This window comes from Maudiozyma barnettii (assembly GCF_903064755.1).
Source record: "Maudiozyma barnettii strain CLIB 1767 genome assembly, contig: KABA2_04, whole genome shotgun sequence".
NCBI lineage: Eukaryota > Fungi > Ascomycota > Saccharomycetes > Saccharomycetales > Saccharomycetaceae > Maudiozyma > Maudiozyma barnettii.
The window spans coordinates 233,129-254,628 of NW_024545241.1; the positions used below are offsets into that span (position 1 = coordinate 233,129).

Consider the following 21,500-nt stretch of genomic DNA (forward strand, 5'->3'; position numbering starts at 1 on the left):
CAATAAATTTAATTTAATTTTAATTTTAATTCTAATGACAGGCAAATGATAATTAATTTTAATACATATATATTTGGAAACTTAAACTTATATAAACCTTGAGGTATATCATCTGTTTATCATTTTTCTTTCTCGAAACTACTCTTTTCATTACTATAATTTTTTTTTTTAGTTTATTTCAAACTTTAAATAAACCAAGATAATAATTTAAATTATTACAAATACATATAAATACAAACATACACAAACACAAATACGAACACGAACATAATACATTATGAGTTTTCAAACAAAACAAACTAAAATTTCATTACCACCAATTAAGAATTTATTTGATGCATTAGATATAAATGAATTAAATAAAACTCCTCCGATGAAAAATATTCATATTAATGATATACAACCATCATTAAATGGAATACATACAATAAAGGCACCACAATTATCACCTTTGTTTAGTAATACAAATAATAATAGTAATATTGGATACACTATTAATAATAATGGAAATTCGTCTGCTTCGAATTCTCCATTGAATTATTCTGAATATTCAAACTATTATAATTATATTAGACAACCAATAATGCCAACGCAATCTACTTCAGTGCATTCTCATATTCCTTATCAAAACCATTACCAATCTCAAAGGTATACTGCTAATATAGTCGGTTCTTCTAATCATAACGAAATCCCAAGAAGTGATGCTCCTTCTTCTTTACATATGAATGTGGCTGCAGGTCCAGCCGGTGTTCCTATGATAATGTCTCCTCATATGCATCATCCTGCAAATATTGGAGCACAACTCGTTTTAACTGGACATTCATCTACTTTACATAAAGAAAAGAAGAGTCACAGAATGACAGGGAAAAGATCGAATCTACCAAAAGAAACTGTAAAGATATTGAATAACTGGTTGGTTAATCATTTAAATAATCCTTATCCAACACCTGCTGAAAAAAATGTACTTTTGAGTCAGACCGGTTTGACTAAGATTCAATTATCTAATTGGTTTATTAACGTTAGAAGAAGAAAAGTCTTTACTGATCATTTCGATAAGAAATTTGTTCAAAATAAAATGTCTTCGTCTAATGAAAGTTCACCATCTGCACAATCTGTTTAAAATTACCTACCAAAAGAAAAAGAAAATAGGTTTCCATCACTTTTTTTTGATTGTGTAGCAGGTATTCCCCCATTGAAGATAATCGCAAGGGTAAGCTAACATATACAAGTGAATATGTTGTGCCATACAGGTTCGGGAATAATCGAAAACGGTGTCTTTATTGTAACGATACATTTAATAGAATATTTTAGTGAGATGATGATATACATCAATAAATTTTGTTCTATTTTATGATAGGTTCTAACTCTTTATATATATTTCCTTAGGATACATCATTATTATTAATGTAATGTATTCTTTATATGTATATTTTAAAAAATTATATATTCTATTTTTTGAAAACGATATCATTATTATCTCTTTTATGTGTTGTACTAGTTCTTTTTTTGCATGTTTCGTATTATTATATATTACAATTTAATAGCTATAAATATATGTTTTTTATATAGATAGACTTAGAAAATTTTGGTGGTTTTAGTTGTTTTTTTAACTCTATTGTGGTACGTAGTTATCTTCGTCTTCGTCTCCTTGAGCTCCTGATAATTCAGGTATATTCTCTTCTCCATTAGCCAGTTCATTAGTATTGTCATTACCAGAGTATCTAGATTTACCAGAACCCATTGAATCTTCATTACTTGGATAATTTTCGAATTGACTACGGAAACGAGTTTGATTCCTACGTCCTCCTCTATGAGATATATGTTTTGGTTGACCGAATCTTGGTGCTATACGTTCTGCTAATGGGATAGCAAACCCTCCTCTTGCAGCATCATATTCAAACTTTAATTCGTCACCCACTTGACCACCATTTTTACCACGACCAAATTGTCTTCCATCCTCAAATCCAGGATCTAAATCAATAGAAATATTCTTATCATCTAATTTTGTATCTGATAAATATTTAACTGCATTCAAAGCTTCCTTAGGTTCGTTATAAATAATGAAACAGAACCCACATGGTGTAAATTTGAATCTATCCAAACCCATAATGATTCTTTTAACCATCCCACATTTACTAAATAATTCATATATTTGTTCTTCACTTGTATAGAAGGATAGATTACCAACATATATGGTGGCAGAAACCAAAGAGTGGCGTAGATCTTGTAAACCATTAGGGTTCCTTCTTGCCTTACGTAGCAAATAGGAGGAAGGTTTATCAAGTCTCTTTATGGAATGATCCCATTTTAATTCGTCGAATTCTGCTAATGTGCTACTCATTATTATTGTTTGTCTTATTATATTTCGGAAGTGGTTTAACAAGCAGAATCGAATAACAATTATTCTTATTCAAATCGGAAAATATCTTTTAAACAATATAATCAAAATAGTAACCTTTTAAAGTTTTGAATTTCCTTGTTCTGTCTCTTCCACTTGTTAACCCTTTAACTACCTTTGAACGTTATCCTTTGTGTTACGTTAGGTAAGTTAATCGATTCCCTCTCAGCAAAACAAAATTCGAATTTTAATTTTTTTTTTTCGATTTTTTTGAATTGCGCTGTGTGAGTGAGAAGTAAAGACCTTAATTGAAACCCTATCTACGGTTTACTACGTTTATCGTCAATGATTAAATTAATGAAAGATGGTGAAATTAAATGCATAATCAACTGTTTACATATTTAACCCTTGAAACAAAAGTAACAAGAAATAGATAGATAGATAGATATTCAGCCCTTTTTCACTCACTTGCTATATCTTAGAGAGCTATCTGCACTATCTTTATTAACTACACATATTCTCTATCATTTTCTGCATATAATTTTATTAAACTCAATTATCTGCAATGTCTGATCAAGAAGAAGAAGAAATCACCCGTTGTGTCTGTGGTGAACAAGAGCCTGCTGACGAATCAGGGCTATATATCCAATGTGAGCAATGTTCAGTATGGCAGCATGGGTTTTGTGTCGGTATTGTAGAAGAAGTTCCTGATAAATACTGGTGTGAACAATGTAAACCAGAGTTGCATGATTTATATACAGATGAAGAAGGTCGTAAACGGTCGCATTATCTGCCAGTTCAAGAAACATTAGAACCACAGGAATCAGAGCATGAGATAATTGAGCCAGAAGAAGTTGCAATACCTGAAGAGACGCAGCCAGAAAAGAGAAATGAGGATGTTAAAGAGGAAGAACAAGAATCAAACGAACAGGAACAAACGGCTGAATCCATCGCTTACGAAAATGAAGAAGATATCGATGATGAAGATACTGATCTCCATGCTTTGAGTAAAAGAGCTAGTCGTTCTTCTAGAGAAGAACAACAATATCAACGAATGTTGGAGCAAGCTATTAAAGAGAGCCAGATGGATACACCAGGTGATGAAGAATTAGCAAATGGAGATACCCCAAAACTGGAACTTAAAACTGATGAGCACGGTGCCTCGGAAAGCAAAGAACAAATTTCAATCAAGTCTCTTGAAGATAATACTGCTACTACTGAACCTGAATCGCAAACCGATGTCCCAGAGGATGAAGTTAATCAATCATCAAAGGTTATAACAGAGGACGAAAATACTGCACCAACAAAGGAAAGACAAAAAATAATAAGAAAACCAAATAGAATCACAAAGAAACCAAGAAGAACTAACAGTAGGAGAAACCTTACTGATAAACGTAATAATTCCAATTCTAAATCTAAGGATAAGTTGGTGGATGTGACTGCCAATAACTCAGTAAAACCAAGATTACCTTCGCAGAGAACCACTATGAACGAAATGAGAAGGAGAACATCAGCTATCTTGGAATTCATATCAAGAACACAATGGGATTTGGAGAATGTACAACTGGAGAGAGATGACCTAATACGATTTGTAGAAAATGATCAGTTTATTGAAAAGATTGATAACATATTTTCACAAAATAAAGAAGCATTGACGGTGATGAATGACTTAACTCAAAAATTATTAAATTGGGAAAAGCATTACTCTAAAGAAAGATAACACTAGTACATAAGGTATATTTAATGAACCTTTATATTGTTTTTATCTTCTAGATATACATATTAATATTAATACACTGAGATAAAAATAATTAATTATTTAAATTTCAATAATGTTGATAATTGTACTTCTCTTCCAACTACTGTTCGTAAGATATATATATCTATAAATAAGGTATTTTGTATCATATTTTGGGAAATTTGTTATTTGAGTCAGGGACTCTATAATTAGTTGCTCTCCCTTCTTCATAAAGAGAATCGATAACGGTATTCAATGACCCATTTTCCTTTAACACTAGATACCGTTTATAAAGGATTAACGCAGTGTATGCATCTTCAATTGAATCATGATTACCTTCTTGAATATTTTGACCAAGTAATACAAAGGCGAGATATCTTAACGATAAAAATCTCTTCCCTTGTAGGAAGTATATAGCAGTATCTCTTATTTGTTCTTTTGGAACATTAATGTTGATGTGTTTAAAGTCGTTGCTCAAACCATGACCAACGAATACACACCCGAGTTGCATTAATAACCAGACTTTTCTATATATCACCTCTAATGTGACTAAAGTTTTGTCACTTCTAGATGGATCCAAATCACCAGGCTCAATACCGCTAAATTTAGTTAGGTAATCTTCAATGTGATTGGTATTAACAACGTAATCATCAATAAATGGTTTCCCAAAACCTTCACCATCTTCACCTCTCACAATAGAGAGTCTTGCGAGAGCAGTTTTCTTTGATTTTATCACAGTCTTTATTCCTTTACAATCAATTTCGTTTAATTCGTTATTTAACGTAACGAACTCCGCATCAATCGCAATTAGAGTTCCAGCTTTTGGTGCTTCTTCTAGGGTTAGTAATGTATATTCTTTCTTTTTTGTTTCCCTAATTCCGGCTGCAAAATGGTCCCTGAACAAAATACTTCTATCGATCTGATACGTATCTACAGAAAAGAACGGCTTTCTTATCTCCTCTGAGTCACAATATAAAACAATCTCCAGACATTTCCATGGTTGTGATGTATTTAATGCTTCTTCCTCATCTATCTCCACCACTAAATAGTTATTGAAAAGGTACCATTTAAATGTATTAGTGTTACCGTCATATATTTTAGAGTATGTGACTAGTCTCGTCGATCCACTTGGATCAGTAATTCTTGCGACATAACCACATAGATCGTATTTAAATATTGGTGAGAATTGTTTTAGTTCTGCAGACGTATTTCTCAAGAGAGCATCTTGTGGGGTCATTGCGGCAAAGAATGATTTTGACAGCCAATTTCTTGTCTTCTTTGTTGTTTGCCATTCGGAGTCTGTTAGCAAAAGTTCAAAAGATAATATAGGAGGTAAATTAGTAGCAATTTTTTCTATCTCAGCTATATCTTTCTTACTACATTTGTCACACACATTTTCTACATGGTGTATCCGTTTCATTGATGATTCTATGTAAGTTAAAATAGTGTCGTTAGGAGATTTTCTACCATTTGTTTTGATGCCATTCTTTGAGGGTGACATTAACGTTAAACTAGGTAGAATCTCGTTGCGACGTTCATCATGCCTACACTTTCTTCTTAATTGGACATTTAAGTCTATTCCAAAACATTGTTGTAAAGTTGTATTATGGCGATTATTTTGAAATTCTTCATTCCGTAATCTACTTAGTAGAAATTTATTAAACTTCTGACCTAGACTCCTTGATAATGTTCCATGGCATTGGACACTACTGTTTTCATCACACATTAGACTCTTTGGGGAACTTTCGATTATACCAGCTTCTTCTGCTTCAGGAAGAGCATTCAGTGCAACTTGGAAATTAGTTGACCTGCATACCCTATTCTTTGAACGACCCATCATATCATAAAGGTAACCAAGCTGTAACAATAACGATATTTCAAAATTTTCATCCTTTAGACAACCTACTATAAAGTTGTAAATTTCTGGAACGAACCTGTAGAGTTGTAGAATGGCATTTGTATATAAGTTATCAATGTCTGTATCTAACCCAGAATGCTCAGTTTTATTAAAGGCATTAAAATCAAAGTTATCTGAACCAAATTTACCAGATGTGAATGGTAATTTTGAATATGCATTGGGGATTTGAGTTTCGTCTGTAGTTTTATACACTAATATTGTATCCTTGTTTATTGGCAACGTTAATAATCTTCTTTCATCCTTTAAACTAATGTATTTTGGTATTTCATTCCTGGCACCAAATTTTTCTCTGTTGTATTTATGAAAGGGAAATTCCTTCGAAGACAGATTTAATCCTTGTAAAACTAGATGAGCTTTATTAGCTATTTGTTTTCCTGATGATAAAGGCAGATATTTTTGCTCACTATGTTTAGGAATTGTACCATCGCTATCGAATACTACTGGTGACCAACCGGATAAGAGCCTTTCGTGGTAATATGGAAGGCCAATGCTACTTAATGGGAAATCCTCATTATCAACGGATATAGGTGTTGGATATATCCTATCATCCGCAAAATCTGGATACTCTAGCAACTCTTGAGTGTTTGTGAATATGGTTGGGGTATTCATTGTTCTACTCCATAGACTAGCATGATTATCTACTTCCAACACGCTCATATAGTTACCATTGGGAGATATTTTCAAACTTCGTATCTCTTGACCTGGATGAACATATTGGGTCCGTAAAGCAGGGTTCGAAAGATCTATGAAGTCAAAGGAGCCAGAGTAAGACCCGACAATCATGACAGTCGGTAATACGGGATGTAATTCGGCAAAATCTGCCCCACCAGAACCCATTGTAGTACCTTTCGAAAATGATATTGGTGTTAATTGTCTCATTATTCTCAAATCATACACATTAACAAACGGATCGGCAAATGAACTTGTAAATCTTCTTGAAGTGCCCGTTGTAATTAAAGTATGTCCACGAATATCTATGGAAGATATGGTCTCTGAATGTCCATTGAATGATTTAATTATTTGATTAGAATTCTGATCAAGTAAATCTATCTTACCAGATTGTTGTCCAATGGTAATCATTTTACTATTAGATTTCATAAATTTCACTTTGTTGGGATAATGAATTAAATTTGATACGATGGCTTTATTTAAATCAATTCCGGTAATCCCTGAACTGGCAACATCACCAGCACAATATATTTGTGTCTCATTCTCTGGTGAGATTGTGCACATGGTTCTCAAACCACTAAAAGTGGATACGTCTGCACAAGTAAGATTAAATAACGTTACACCTCTTCTATTACTCATATGCACAGAATCGCTACTCAGTGATAATACACCTTCCCTTGTCGTTAAGATGTCATTCACTTTAACGTCCCCAATATGAGCTTTATAACGACTATACATTTGAAAATTTGGATTGTAAGCTGTCATACAACCATATGTATCACCAGCCCAAATCAGATTGGCTCTATCATCAAACACTAGGTTTGTAACTTCTTTTTCTTTGTTATCATAACGAAAGTAGGGTTTCTTTAAATGTACTGAAAGATCAGCTGTATTATTAAATACATGTTGCCAATTATTCATAATTGACTACTATTAACAGTATTGTTGTAAAGGTTGTATGTTATATTTGAATACGGAACGATAATAAGTGTTGCACTTGGTTACACGAAATAATAATAAAACGAGAGAGGGGTACTAAGAATAAAGTTTTTCCTGGTACTTCAATATAACCAGTTTAGTATAATATCTGGTTTGTTTATTTCCAAAATGACGGTATTCTAGTGGTCGATTAGATATCGATCCTTCTCTCCTCTTTGACGAATATGTCACCTTTATCATTAGTTCTTTAATGAGTGAGTATTTTGTTTCAAGTAGTCAATTTTCGGGGCGCTAGAAGTTTGAAATTCACAGGAAAATCAGTGTTTTCGTGTATATAGACAAAGTATTGATTGTACTACGATCAAAATGAGATTTAGAACGATATTAGTCTATTACTGACAAGTTAATAGTTTGGTTGTGGAGTAACTCTTGTATGTGTCGGATGATGGTAATAAATGTAAGTGCGATATTAGTTAATGGATAAATGATTGAAAGAGAATGTACGTTTGTAAACTGGTTTGGAAACAATAAAATTTTATATTTTGGGGAATAAATTATAATTTAGAAGAATAAACATATTTTCATTTGTAATCTGAATACAACTAATATAATTTCCCAAGTTCTTCAATATAGAATTTAAAAAGTACAAAAATGGACAACATCTACATACTCTGTTTTTATTTATATATGCAATATTATTATTTGTTGTCTCTGTTTATGCACTTATTGCATTTCGCATACAAAGTAAGATATACGCGATAAATATATTTCTTTGTTTACATCATTTTTAACAGGTTCTCTAACTCAAAGTGAGGCATGTTTTAAAACGAATAAGAGAGTAAAAAACTCCCAATCTATTTATAAACAATAGGAACCAAAACAATTACATGACAATGAACGATCAGGATGATTCTCAGATGGATCTAACGCTGGAGAATGATGTATCGAAAGGAATGAGAAGCATACTGAAAATGAGCTTTAGTCAACCTACTTTACCTGCCAGTACGAGTACAAGGACCCATGATCAAACAGAACCAATACTACAATCTTTCTCACAACCAGAACTGCTATCTCATTCCAACAACACAACATCAAAATTGAGTGTTACTAGACCTCAGTCAGGAAAAATAAACCGTAGGGTTTCCTTTGCGCCCGATGTGACTTTACATAGGTTTGAATCTGTTCCGCAACGAGCTTTAAATAAGAATGATCCTCTTACAAATGATACATCAATAATGGATTTCACACAACCGACTCCTATTTATGAATTTAACAAAGATACGAAGTCCTCAAATGACATGGATGAATCGTTAGATATGACGGAGATACAAATTAAAAACAATACGAATAACGAAGATGAAGAGTCAGTGGAACTTACAGAGAGACAGGAGCAACTAACACCGATCATGATTGCAGTGGATTCTGCTAAAAGTTACATCCCTCAGATGGATCTTCGTAAGGGAAATATTTTACCAAACAACGAATCTGAAGATGACAACGCCAACGATGAGGAACCCATGGAATTGACAGAGGTGGTCAATTTTAATGATAATGTTGATTTAAGTCAAATAGATAAATCAACAACCAATGAAGAAAGTATAACAGGTTATAAGAGTATTCAAGGATCTAAGCTAATGGATTTTACACAAATTTCATCTGAATCTCTCAACAAAATTACAGATTCGCAATCTATGGATTTTACTCAGATATACAATCCACAGAATAGTAAGAAAACAGACAACGTTGAATCACAACCAATGGAACTAACACAAGTTATTCATAGCAGTTCCAAACAAAATGAAACAAAAACTAGTAAAAAATACCCATTATCAACTCTTCCAAAGTTGCTCGCCACTTCGGGAGATGATTCAAAGTCCTCAAAGGACATTGCCCCTCAACCTAATCATACTGGAACATCGTTAAATTCTACTCTGTCTAGTGATACTGACTCCAACAGAAATATTGTAAAGGAAAAGGACACTGCTCAATCTAACTTAGAATCGAAAATTCCTCCTCCAAGTAGTATACCAAGGATAATTAGGAAAAGAAAAAATTTAGAAGATCCAATTACACCTGTAGTTAATATTCAAGAAGAACTGACCAACAAAAAACCAAACACGGCGAACACTGAATCAAATATCGAAGAAATGGAAAAAATGTCACCCATAAAGATAACTCAACTTAATGAATCTGATAAAGAAAATCTGAATCAAAAGTCTGATTATTCTCTAAAAACGTTTATTAAAGATACTGATGTAGGATTTTTGACAGATATAAATATTCTTAAACAGGATGTAAAAGCTATCCCATTCCCCATAATTACACAAACAGAAGATTCAGTTTTTAAAGCTCAAAGCTTATGCAATGCTTTATACAATGATATACCAATGGTCCAGATGAACACATTTATTATAAAAGAGTTACTCTCAATTGGTTCTCAATCATCAATATCTTTCGAAAATCTTGATCAACAAATTAAAAATTCTTCTAATCCTCCTTTACTATTGCAGGATTATTTTAATTCTGATGATAGGACCAAAGAAACAATGAAAGAACAACTTCAATTGATCAAATACTTTGCAAAATTGAACGCTAAAAAGTCGTTCAGTGAATGGTATCTATCACAGTTGAAAAATTTGAAAAACGTGCTTCTCGAAAATGAAACACTGTTAGAACAAGAATATCAAAAGATTAGAAGTACACTTGAAGATATCAAATTGATTCATTCAAATGTAGGTAATATTAAGAATTTATTAAAGGCAGAATTACAAGCTATCAAAACTTCTTCGACAAAAGAACAAGGTGATGATTTTAATTTATCTCAAAAAATCCATTTAACTTGGCTGAAGCAAGAACTTCAACGAAATAAGTTATCAATTGAACAGTATCCAAAATTGTGTGACCAGGAAGAAAAATTAGCTAGCGCAATAGTAGTAAATCAAACCAAACTAAGAAATTTGAAAGATGACATTATGTCAAAGGTGGACCATGGTATAGATAATATAGAGATCATCCCACAACTCAATGGGTCACAAAATATGTTACATATATTAGAGAGTTTAACAGGTATAGATGTTTTGGAGTTCAAGAATTCTATATTATCATTGAAATTACAGGATATATCCAATTCAATAATACATGTGAACTTAGATTTGGAAGATGAAAACATCATCACTGTTGATTCGGAACTTAAGTCCAATAAATTACTCCCATTCATTATTGATCTTTTATCAACTGAAGGTAAAGCTACCAATAACGTCAAAACTCTTGATAACATCTGTCACCTAATAAACAACATAAGAAACATGACAAAAGTGTTTAAAGAATTCGAATTCCTTGACACATTATTCCTTACCAAAATTACCAATGACAGTGCGATTCAATTTTTTGATTACAATACTTCATTAAATGAAGAAATTATATTCGAAATAGATATAAGCGCGTTTGTGCAAGTCGTGATGACCAATAATAACAAAGTGACACTGACGGCACAAACAGTCAATGGAGAGACACTGGAAACATCGGATATTATGTCACGTCTTACTTCCAAAACTCAGAAAATATTGCCTTGGTTTAATGAAGACCGCATAAAAATCATTTTAAAATAACTGATGCATATATACTGTCATACGTAATCACATATTTCGTAAATGTCAAATGGATTCCTCTCAGAAACAGTTCATATCTAACTTCTCTCTCTATACACATTAACTTTTCGTTCATTTTATTTCAGCGTCGTGCGTCGGGATGTTTTTTCTTCTTCCGCCTAAATCAACAAAAGTTTCAAATCTGAAAATCAGAAGCTTCGAAAATATATTTGTGATTTTTACCAACAACAAACTGAGATGAGTAGAGGGTTATCCCAATTTGTGATTGACATTAAGTATTATCAAATATCCAACAACAACCACAGCCAATACTTAATTGCGACGTAATCTTATGTTTGGGAAAACTTTAGGTGGTCAATCGACCTTGGGAATTCAAAGTGCTTCTACACCAACATCAACACCAGCACCAGCTATGAATAACCAATTACCTCAAAAGACTAACAGTCTATTTGGTAATACAACTACAAATTTTGGGACCTCAACGCCAAGTCCGTCTGGAATATTTGGTAACACGGCCAACCAAAATAAACCACCAACTGGAGGACTATTTGGAAACACGACACAACCTAATAAGCAACCTTCTAATAATCTATTTGGTAACACAAATACTTCAAATGCCCCTCAGACAAGTACTACAGGTGGCTTATTTGGATCTAAAGCTCAACCTCCAGCTACAACAAGTAACACAGGATTGTTTGGTAATTCCAATAATACAGGTGGATTAGGTTCCGTTGGAGGTCTGTTTGGAAATGCAAATAAACCTGTTGGTGGAGGTAGTCTATTTGGTAATAATACCACGGCACCTCAAAATGGGTTACAGACTGGATCGGTCTTTGGAAACTCAAACACAACTGTCAAACCTGCTGGGACCAGTTTATTTGGAAATTCTTCAACAACGAATGTGTTACCTACAACAGCTGGCCAATTCGGAAATACAGCTACCAATTCAATGGGCGGTGGTTTGTTTGAAAACAAACCCGCTACTTCTAATTTGGCAGGTAGTCAAAGTATGTTCGGCAACAAACCACAAGTTGGTGGTGGTTTATTCGGTAATCCTGCCCAAGGAAATAACAACTTATCATCTGGTCCATCTAATACTATTAAATTTGATATGTCAAACATGCCCAAATCTATCACACCTTCGGTACAGAAACAAGAGGCTACAAATATACCATCTCACAGCAACCGTACATCCTTTTCTCTGCCATCGAAAAGTCATTCTGAACACCAGATGTTACCATCGAACATATTTGGCAAATTAAATACGAGATTAAAATATATTAAGGAAAAATCAACTAAAGGCATATTTTCTTCATCTTCAAAGGGTTGGTCACATTTACCATACAATGATCACAGACCAATTGTCTACCATACAGTAGCACTAGACAAGAAAAAATGTCAACCTATGCATTTATTATCGATTAATTCTCTGGAAGACCAAGATGTCAGAAACTTACGTGTTCTGAAAATCGATCCAAATAGAAGCGCTGCTAAGAAACTGAAATTACTACCGAATATCGCTGTACCTACCCAACAGGTAGTTCAGTCTGTTGATAATTTAAAACATCCAATTTCTTTATATCCTGAAGAGAACAATCCGATCGTTGTTAAAGAGCAAACGGAAGTCGTTGCTTCTGAAACATCCTCTCTTAGAGACAGCAAACCAACTGAAGAAAATATAGACACGTCTGAGAAAGATATCAATGACACGCCTAGTGATTATTGGTGTTCACCTTCCCCAGATGAGTTAAAAAAATTATCATCAGAACAATTGGCTTCTGTTTCCAATTTTATTATAGGTAGAAAAGGATATGGAACAATTTCATTCAATTATGATGTTGACCTGACTTCAGTTGCCAGAGACGTGGAGGCCCAGTTGTTTGGTAATATTGTTATTTTTAACTCCTCAAAAACTGTCGAGGTTTATCCTGATCATAGTACCAAACCAGGTGTAGGATATGGCCTTAACATTCCAGCTACCATTTCCATCGAGGGTGTATATCCAATCGATAAGAAAACTAAAAAGCCACATGTAAATCCCCAAAAATCATCCGAAATCCAACTAATAATTAGAAGGTTAAAAAACATGAAAGAGATGGAATTTATTTCATACAACCCATTTGGAGGTATCTGGACTTTTAGAGTTAACCATTTTAGTATTTGGGGGCTTGTCGATTCAGAAGATGTGGAAATGGATTCAGAAGATCTCAAAGAAGAAGAAAGGTTGGAAAATAATATACAATACGATAAAATTATACAAACTAGAACTCTTGCACAGTCCAATACATCTAATGCAAGACAAACATTTGGGAACGATACTCAAGCTGATCTATTGGTATTGCAGGATAGGAGTTTTGACGATCAAGAATATAAAAACACTAATGATAGTGAACTTGTTGAAGAAAAAGCTTTTGAACCTGATGTAGATGAAAAGGATATTGAATTAATGGAAGGCGAGCCATCTCTCGAAATTACCGGTGATTGGATGGAACAGTTGCGAATTGCCAGTTCATCTAACAATTCTGTATTTGTCAAACGCTTTTCCCAGTCCAAGATAGAAGAGAACGCAATGACACTACTATTTTCAGATTTTAATCAAAATTTTGAAACAATGAAGAAAATAGTCAAAGAAAGAAGAATGAGCACTAATTACACATTTGCCAAATTTGATTCCCGATCAAAATTATTAATTAAAAATATTAATCAAATTTCTGGAACTCAACTTTCCCCCATGAGATCGTCTCTCAATAACGATGATTTAATCATGAAATCCTCCTTACTTGACCTCCATTTAAAATCTGTCGCCATTGAACAAAGAAAAACAAACAAGTATCCAATAGTAAAAAGCCATACCTTAAATTTTACTGGAATTTTACCACTAATCCATCTTTTGTCCCCAGAATATGAAGTATGGAGACTATGTTCCATTTTACATGACAGACTTATCTTTCCTCAGGAAGTTAAAAATGAAACTGTGAAAGCAACTTTATGGAAGGAATCTAGATACAGATCATTGTGTGACTGGGTCTTAGATCAAATTAAAGATGAGTTAAACTTAAAAATCAAGAATACAAGTGATCCTTTAGATAAGATTTTCTATTTACTTTTCTTAAACGACAATATTACTGCCGCTAAGGTGGCTATGAGTTCAAACAACGCTTATCTTTCAGTTGTTCTGTCATTCTTAGGGTCCAATGATCCGCGTGTCGCAGAATTTGCGTCACATCAATTGGAAGCATGGGAAGTATCGGGCCATCAAGTTGAGCCAAAAGTTAGAAGAATTTATGAAATTCTAGGAGAGACATTCTTTAACTCTAGGACGGCTATTCTGAAATTACTGGAAGACTTCTCATGGCTGGCAGTTTTTGGACTCGGTCTTTTTTATGGAAGAATCGATGAAAATTCGTTAGAGGATCTTGTATTTTCATTGATAACAAAGATCCCTAATTTGGAAGAAGACCTTCGTTATGTTACTTTACAACTCTATAGCTGCAACAGTGACGTCGAACAATTGTTTAAAACATTGAGATATCAAAACCAACAATTGGGAACTCAATTTTCATGGTACTATATTCAAATTTTGAAATTTAATAATGCAAAAAACTTTTCCAACGAGTATTGTGATATTTTAACCTTGGATTTAATAGAAGACTTAAGGATAGAAGGATTTACTGAGCAAGCTTTATTCGTATCTTGTTTTATAAAAAATGACAGAGTTGCAGTACAGCAGATATCCGATCTAGTCTCTAGGAATATATCAGAATTTCTTCAAAACAAAATGCTGCTTGAAAGGTTACAAATTCCAGAAAGTGTTATATATTCTGCTGCAGCGGTGTTTGATAAGTACAATGGAAACTATTTATCGGAAATTCAAAACCTTTTAAGAGCCGGTTCCTTTAAAGATGCTGAAAAGGAAATGATGTTAACTGTAGGTCCTAAATTAGTACTAAAGTACAATGTTAAATGTAATACTGATGCGATTGAAACACTGGGTACATTCCTTGGAAAATTTCCAAAGGATAAGATGGATAACTGGAGAAATACATTACAAGTTTACGAAGAATTTGTAGATATCATATTAAAAGACAACCAAGATAATGTTAAAGTTAAGAGCATAGAGGACAGTTTGAAATTACTGATGAAATTTCACAACCATAAACTGGTACCTGCATGTTGTAACATAATAAAAAAGAAATTAAAAGCTATGCAATTTTAGATAGATTTACGAAAATATTTTTAATAATTGGTAATTAATTTTAAGTCACTTTTACTAATAATATTGTATATAATTGGTATGTACGAAGCATAATAGCAGTAGCTATATATATATATATATGAAGGTCTTGATCTAACACACAATATTGTAGATTGAAGTATCAATTTTCTTCAGTCATATTTTAAATGTTAAGAATAAACATGACAAATAATCCGTTCATATTTTGCAGTAGCTGAACTCTACCAAAGAACTAAATCTTTATCGATTAATCATAATGTTCAATATCAACTTGATTCCTGTGGAGATGCACTAAAACCATCCTCACTTCTCCATTCCAAGGACAATGGTATTAAATATCTCCAACAGCATCTCTCAGACTCTCCACTACATTCAGGACAGCGACAGAAGCAGGTGATTCAGGATATGCATCTAAGAAACTTTCTCCCTGGTCGGAACATTTACCTATTCTTGGATCTAATGGAACAGAACCAAGGAATCTAATATCTAGTTCCTCACATAAGGCTTTACCACCACCTGTAGTTGCTTTGAAAATCTGTGATTCACCTTTACAACCTGGACAAACAAATCCACTCATATTTTCAACAAGGCCAAGGATATTAATTCCTGCCTTCTTACAAAAATCTATTTCTTTTCTAACATCCAGTAATGCAACTTCCTGTGGAGTTGTGACAATCAAAGCACCATCAATACCAGACTCTCCCATAAATTTATTAATTGAAATATGTTCATCTGAAGTTCCTGGAGGTGTATCCACAATTAAATAATCCAGTTCATCCCAATCAACATCCTTTAAAAACTTTTTAATAAGTTGGTTCTTTTTGGACCCTCTCCATATCACGGCTGAGTCATCATCAGGTAGCATAAATTGGATTGACATAGCAGCTAAATTATCAGCTACGTAAACAGGTGTCCATCCAGAATTAGATTCATGGACTAATTCATCAGAGCATCCTAACATTCTTGGGAGAGATGGACCACATATATCTAAATCCATTGCACCTACCTGAAGATCCTCATCGGCAGATAAAGCCCAACTTAACATTGTAGAAAATGTTGATTTACCAACACCACCTTTACCAGATAGAACCAAGATTTTGTGTTTAATACCAGCCAAATTTTCAGTAATCAATGGAATATCCAGATCAGGTCCCTTTGGTAAACTCTCACATATTTCCTTATTAGCACAGCCATCACATGCATCTGCTTTACCAGCCATCTCGGACTCTGGACCAGGACAATGTTCAGGTTCTGGCTCATTCAATTCATATTCAGGAGGTAAGACCCTGTCATCGCTGTTGGTCACTGGTGGAAGAACTTCTGCGGCCATTTTATTTATGTATATTTAGTTTGCTGGACTTAATGTTAGGATATACTCTTTTAACTCTAAATAAGATAGAAATAGAGATGTATATTCAGTTAAATCAAAAATATGAAAATATAGGATCTCAATAAAGTTCTTCTTAAATGCGATGCCTAATTAGTAATCACTTTTTACTAAGAACTATTTCGGACATCAATACTAATATTGTGAAATATTTGGACAATGCGCCAAAACCGAAAATTTCACGTGAAGTCAAATTGTCAGAGAGTCTTCCATAAGAATTACAGTATAATCGTTGATCATGGTTCATCGATAGAACCTTGGCGTATAATTTCTTTTGGTTTTTATACAATTCGAAGAGGGAACTATAACAGACTTTACACGTTGGAAACTTTTTTTGCCAAAGTGGGAGTGGTTTGGTTTAACTTGGATTATAGAGGTAGATATTGAAAAGTGGTACCACATCAATGACTGGATTAAGGGAGTTTGTTAATAATAAGAGGTCACCATGAATAAGACGTCAGAACAGGAATATATATGTTGTATTCCATTTAATAATTTAATCATTGAAAAGGTTTCTGACGCGCCAATAGAAGAAAATGATATATGCATTTGCAAAGCTTTACTAAAAGAACCCGTTAAAGATGTTACAACTGAACAAGGAATTCAAGATATAACTATTAATCAAATATTAATGAGTGAAGGTTCAACGATATTTGAAAGCAAATCCCTAACATTTAATCATTTACAAACATTTGAACATTTCAATATTCCAGGTATAAAAAAAATCAATATTTGGTATCATCTAATTAAATTACTTACAGGCAGTGATGTATTGGCTCAGTATCTGGACGTTAAATTAGACTCAGCTTACTGGAAATTCGAAATACAAGGTCTGAACCAATGTAATTTAGTATTTCAAATGGCATCAGAAACTATAGTTAAAAAAATGGCAGAGATATCATTCACATCGGTTGAAAATGCTGAATTGGATTTATTTGATTTAACGAATCGTTTATTTCAAAGATTTAGGAACTTAAACGAGACACATCACAAAATAAAAGAAGAATTTGCTGTATCAAGTATTGAGCTGTCAACTTTAACATCTGAACGCAAAATTCTAGATAAAATTCTGGATGAACGAGATAAAAAAACTAAAACAGTGGTAGTTGAATTATTGAATGAGAAAAAGAAAAAGATATTTCATCTTGAACAGCTTATTGAAAGTAAAGGTTTTGGGAATCTTTTACCTGAAAGTAAACCAGATTCAGAAGTTATAAATACTCATATACTGGATGCTGTGAATGAACTAAATTCTCCTGGTAAGAGGAGGAAAATTAGAGCTAAAGGAAGTAGTGATAAGGGCATCAAAAGGAAGCTAAAATATGAAGATATTCTTCAAAGAGATAGTCTGAAAAAGGAAAAGATTGAGGGTCACGAATTTTCCCCAGAATTTAATTTCTATGGGATTTCAAAACTACCTACAGAAGATCCAAATATTTTTCTTCAGGAAACTATAGAACCCCTAGTAAAAGTTGAACCAGGAGAAGAATCCCTAAATACATCTGATGAATCAGATGACGTTAAAGTAGATCGAAAATATTTAACAAAGTCAATTACCACATCAGACTTTGAATCCGAAACCGACGCCGACAACACCGTCGAAACTAAAGGGAAAATCAATACTAATAAAGGAAGAAATTCACATGAAAATATTGGAATTAAAGATATACATAATAAGGGAAACTACTCCACTTCTGATAGTGATGTGGAAACTGAAACGAGCGATTTTTAAAACGAAAGATATTTAGCTTATAAATTGACTCTGGGGAATGCATTCTTTAGAAAATCATTCTAAATATTAACAGTTTAACAATGATGAATTTAATAATTAGTTTGTGATTAATGTGAGAATAATATTTATTGAATATAAAAATAAACAAAAACGGTGTTTGATATATAGAAGGATAATCAAATATTATAAAAATGAACGTATAGATGGTGAGCGAATAACTTTAAAACTGAGGAAGACTCTCTTGGTAAGAGTTAGACTTTTGGAACTAGTATAATGGTTGACCCCAGTCCAATTCAAGCCAATGCCATTTGGCGTCTGCATCTGCATCCGCATCTCTCTTGTATAAAGGTTGACCCCAGTCTAATTCAAGCCAATGCCACTTAGCATCAGCATCAGCAACAGCATCTCTCTTATACAAAGGTTGACCCCAGTCCAGTTCCAACCAATGCCAGTTGGCATCTGCATCTGCAATAGCGTCTCTCTTGTATAATGGTTGACCCCAATCTAATTCTAACCAGTGCCACTTAGCGTCTCTCTTAGCTAATTCGGTATCCTTCGTTTCTGCAAGCGCATTGTTAACGATGGTGGTGTTCACAAACATAAGACCATTCGAAGTTTCATTATGAAATGGAAGCAATGCAACATCTTTATCGCCTTCCAAGTCTAGGTAACCAAGAACAGCCTCAGCTGGGATATCAGTTATGGAAGACTCGGAGGATTCAGTCAAGTTAACCGGGGCAGCTAAGGCAATTGCTGTTGTTGCTATTAATGATAGGGCATTAGCAAATTTCATTTTAGTTTGAGTGATGTGAGTATTCCTTATCGATTTTGTTTATGGATGATGATTATATATAGCATATTATGTAACATATTTATGAAGTCAATCTAGATATATATTAAAATGTGTTATCTTTTTATATTAATCGTGTTTCTATTTCTTAATGGGATACAGTTTTATCATTTTGTTTGGGGCCTTCGATCTAATGGAATTTTAATAGCATATCATAATGTTTTTAGTAAAACTAATCATCATGTTTCAAATTGCATCAAGATAAATTGTAAAAACCTCAACGGTATATAATATAATTAGGTCCGACATTTTATTGTAATTAATAGTTGCATATATTTGATTATATTAAATGTTTCTTTTTTTTTTATAAAAAAACAAGATAAAATAGTCATTGAGGGCCCAAATAGGAAAGTCTGACATGAGAGAGTTAATAAAATATGAACTTTTGAAACTTTTGAAACTTTTAATACATATATTGAGGTATTGCCATACTTATAAGTACGACAAAATCATTAATATACTTCTTCTGTTTTATCAGATTTGAAAAATGTTTACCCTTTAAGGAATATTTCAACTAAATGTAATGAGGTGAGTTATCTGACTTTGTATGAGTTTGTGACAAAGTAATAAAGTAATATTAACTAAAATAATAGTCGCTCAAAGATTATGTTTTTAGGAAACCGATCGCAGAATACAAACTTTCCACGATAGAATTAGTTATTCTAAAGTGTTTTTGGGCCCCAAATTCAGCATATTTGGACATACTATAAAAATATTTTGATCTATTATAAGAGTATTATCGAAAACTTAAATTTCAAGAATGGTATTAAAATATGTTTAAGTCATTGTATATCTTATATTACCTGGTTTAAATGAATTATTTAAAAATGTATCAATAATATGCTTTTCTCTTCATTTTTTTTAATTATGTAAATTTTAACAAGGGAGATTTTAGATTTGGGTAAATACATAATAACAACAGCTATCTTTTTAGCATTCAATAAATAGTAGTCGCATTCAAATAATATTAGAATAAAGATTCGATGATATGAATTTAAATAATCTTGTCCAACTCTCTTTAAAAAGTTGCACCTTCCTTTGGTTGAGGTAATTTCTTATTTGTTGGCGTTGCCATTTCTTTTCTTAAATCCAATAGTACAGTTTGCATAGAATATGATCTCTTCCATTCCTTCAATGTATGAAAATCTCCAATTATAACATCTCCAGTGGTTTGATCCACGCAAGGTAAATTCACCTTTGAAATAAACTTGACCTTTGGTGGTTGATCTGGATATTCTGGACCACATTCAATAGCCAGTGAATATATTCTGTTTTCATGGTTGCTATGAGGTGGACCTAATATTGTACCATTCCAATTTGTCATTGTGTTGTCATCTGCATCGGCTAACCCATAGCTACATGATTCGGGGCCTAGACCTTTCTCACCATTTTCTAATTCTTCTAACAATCTAAAACTTCTTGGACTGTAAAATATCAATTGTATTTAGTTCTGTATTGGGTAATGTTCCTATAGCGATTCCTTCGAGAATAAAGGATTAATAAGCATATAGCAGAAAAGAACCCCAACCAAGGTAGTCATACATCTGTGTTAGTAATCAGTAAAAAATAAAATAAAATATAAAATAGCAATCTCCCATTAAATAATTTTTCAATAATACGTGGAAAAAATATGGATTATCATCAAATCAATTACTATTTAGATCTCTCGATGATGATTTTTGCAAAGGCACCATATAAACTCCTTTATCGATTATTCTAAGTTATACATACATTTTTGACATTATTTCTATAATATATGTTATTTATAGTAGAGTGATATTCACTGCGATGGTTATTTATTTTATCCTGCGTAGATTAGTGACGTAGGTACATATGTCCAACCCTTTGTTGTTGCGTCCTATCTATTATTGCCTTTAAAGCCCTTTCCACTCCCTTGTTACACCAAAAAAAAAGTCTTTTAGATCGGGCAGTTCATGGTGCCCTTATTGCTTTGGTTGGTATACTGTCAAGCAGAATCTCTCATCGTATTAAGTGATAGTATAGTCAAAACATATATCGATACTTTTTGAATTAACAGTTAGGTAACCAAGAAGGCATGGTATATATTCAAGTTAAGTTAAATATAA

At 33.0% G+C, this 21,500-nt stretch overlaps 10 protein-coding genes across 10 annotated transcripts; 5 read left to right on the forward strand and 5 right to left on the reverse strand.

Annotated features, from left to right (window-relative positions):
• Window positions 1-277: 277 nt before the first annotated feature.
• On the forward strand, window positions 278-1,120 carry TOS8 (Tos8p; the record flags this gene model as incomplete). Its single annotated transcript, XM_041550175.1, has 1 exon — window positions 278-1,120. One exon carries the CDS (start codon window positions 278-280, stop codon window positions 1,118-1,120), a length of 843 nt encoding a protein of 280 aa, XP_041406109.1.
• A 492-nt stretch (window positions 1,121-1,612) lies between these two features.
• On the reverse strand, window positions 1,613-2,341 carry CBC2 (nuclear cap-binding protein subunit CBC2; the record flags this gene model as incomplete). Its single annotated transcript, XM_041550176.1, has 1 exon — window positions 1,613-2,341. The coding sequence occupies one exon, from the start codon at window positions 2,339-2,341 to the stop codon at window positions 1,613-1,615; it is 729 nt and encodes a 242-aa protein (XP_041406110.1).
• A 562-nt stretch (window positions 2,342-2,903) lies between these two features.
• On the forward strand, window positions 2,904-4,058 carry CTI6 (Cti6p; the record flags this gene model as incomplete). Its single annotated transcript, XM_041550177.1, has 1 exon — window positions 2,904-4,058. One exon carries the CDS (start codon window positions 2,904-2,906, stop codon window positions 4,056-4,058), a length of 1,155 nt encoding a protein of 384 aa, XP_041406111.1.
• A 184-nt stretch (window positions 4,059-4,242) lies between these two features.
• On the reverse strand, window positions 4,243-7,584 carry PAN2 (poly(A)-specific ribonuclease; the record flags this gene model as incomplete). The annotated part of the gene is made up of 1 exon (XM_041550178.1): window positions 4,243-7,584. The coding sequence occupies one exon, from the start codon at window positions 7,582-7,584 to the stop codon at window positions 4,243-4,245; it is 3,342 nt and encodes a 1,113-aa protein (XP_041406112.1).
• Window positions 7,585-8,489: 905 nt separating this feature from the next.
• Window positions 8,490-11,210, forward strand: SPC105 (Spc105p; the record flags this gene model as incomplete). The annotated part of the gene is made up of 1 exon (XM_041550179.1): window positions 8,490-11,210. One exon carries the CDS (start codon window positions 8,490-8,492, stop codon window positions 11,208-11,210), a length of 2,721 nt encoding a protein of 906 aa, XP_041406113.1.
• Window positions 11,211-11,541: 331 nt separating this feature from the next.
• NUP145 (nucleocytoplasmic transporter NUP145) lies at window positions 11,542-15,426 on the forward strand (the record flags this gene model as incomplete). The annotated part of the gene is made up of 1 exon (XM_041550180.1): window positions 11,542-15,426. One exon carries the CDS (start codon window positions 11,542-11,544, stop codon window positions 15,424-15,426), a length of 3,885 nt encoding a protein of 1,294 aa, XP_041406114.1.
• Window positions 15,427-15,775: 349 nt separating this feature from the next.
• NBP35 (Fe-S cluster-binding ATPase) lies at window positions 15,776-16,774 on the reverse strand (the record flags this gene model as incomplete). Its single annotated transcript, XM_041550181.1, has 1 exon — window positions 15,776-16,774. The coding sequence occupies one exon, from the start codon at window positions 16,772-16,774 to the stop codon at window positions 15,776-15,778; it is 999 nt and encodes a 332-aa protein (XP_041406115.1).
• Window positions 16,775-17,276: 502 nt separating this feature from the next.
• Window positions 17,277-18,563, forward strand: LIF1 (Lif1p; the record flags this gene model as incomplete). Its single annotated transcript, XM_041550182.1, has 1 exon — window positions 17,277-18,563. The coding sequence occupies one exon, from the start codon at window positions 17,277-17,279 to the stop codon at window positions 18,561-18,563; it is 1,287 nt and encodes a 428-aa protein (XP_041406116.1).
• Window positions 18,564-18,828: 265 nt separating this feature from the next.
• On the reverse strand, window positions 18,829-19,356 carry KABA2_04S02508 (uncharacterized protein; the record flags this gene model as incomplete). The annotated part of the gene is made up of 1 exon (XM_041550183.1): window positions 18,829-19,356. One exon carries the CDS (start codon window positions 19,354-19,356, stop codon window positions 18,829-18,831), a length of 528 nt encoding a protein of 175 aa, XP_041406117.1.
• Window positions 19,357-20,431: 1,075 nt separating this feature from the next.
• On the reverse strand, window positions 20,432-21,155 carry MMS2 (E2 ubiquitin-conjugating protein MMS2; the record flags this gene model as incomplete). Its single annotated transcript, XM_041550184.1, has 2 exons — window positions 20,432-20,837; window positions 21,145-21,155. 2 exons carry the CDS (start codon window positions 21,153-21,155, stop codon window positions 20,432-20,434), a joined length of 417 nt encoding a protein of 138 aa, XP_041406118.1.
• Window positions 21,156-21,500: the final 345 nt, after the last annotated feature.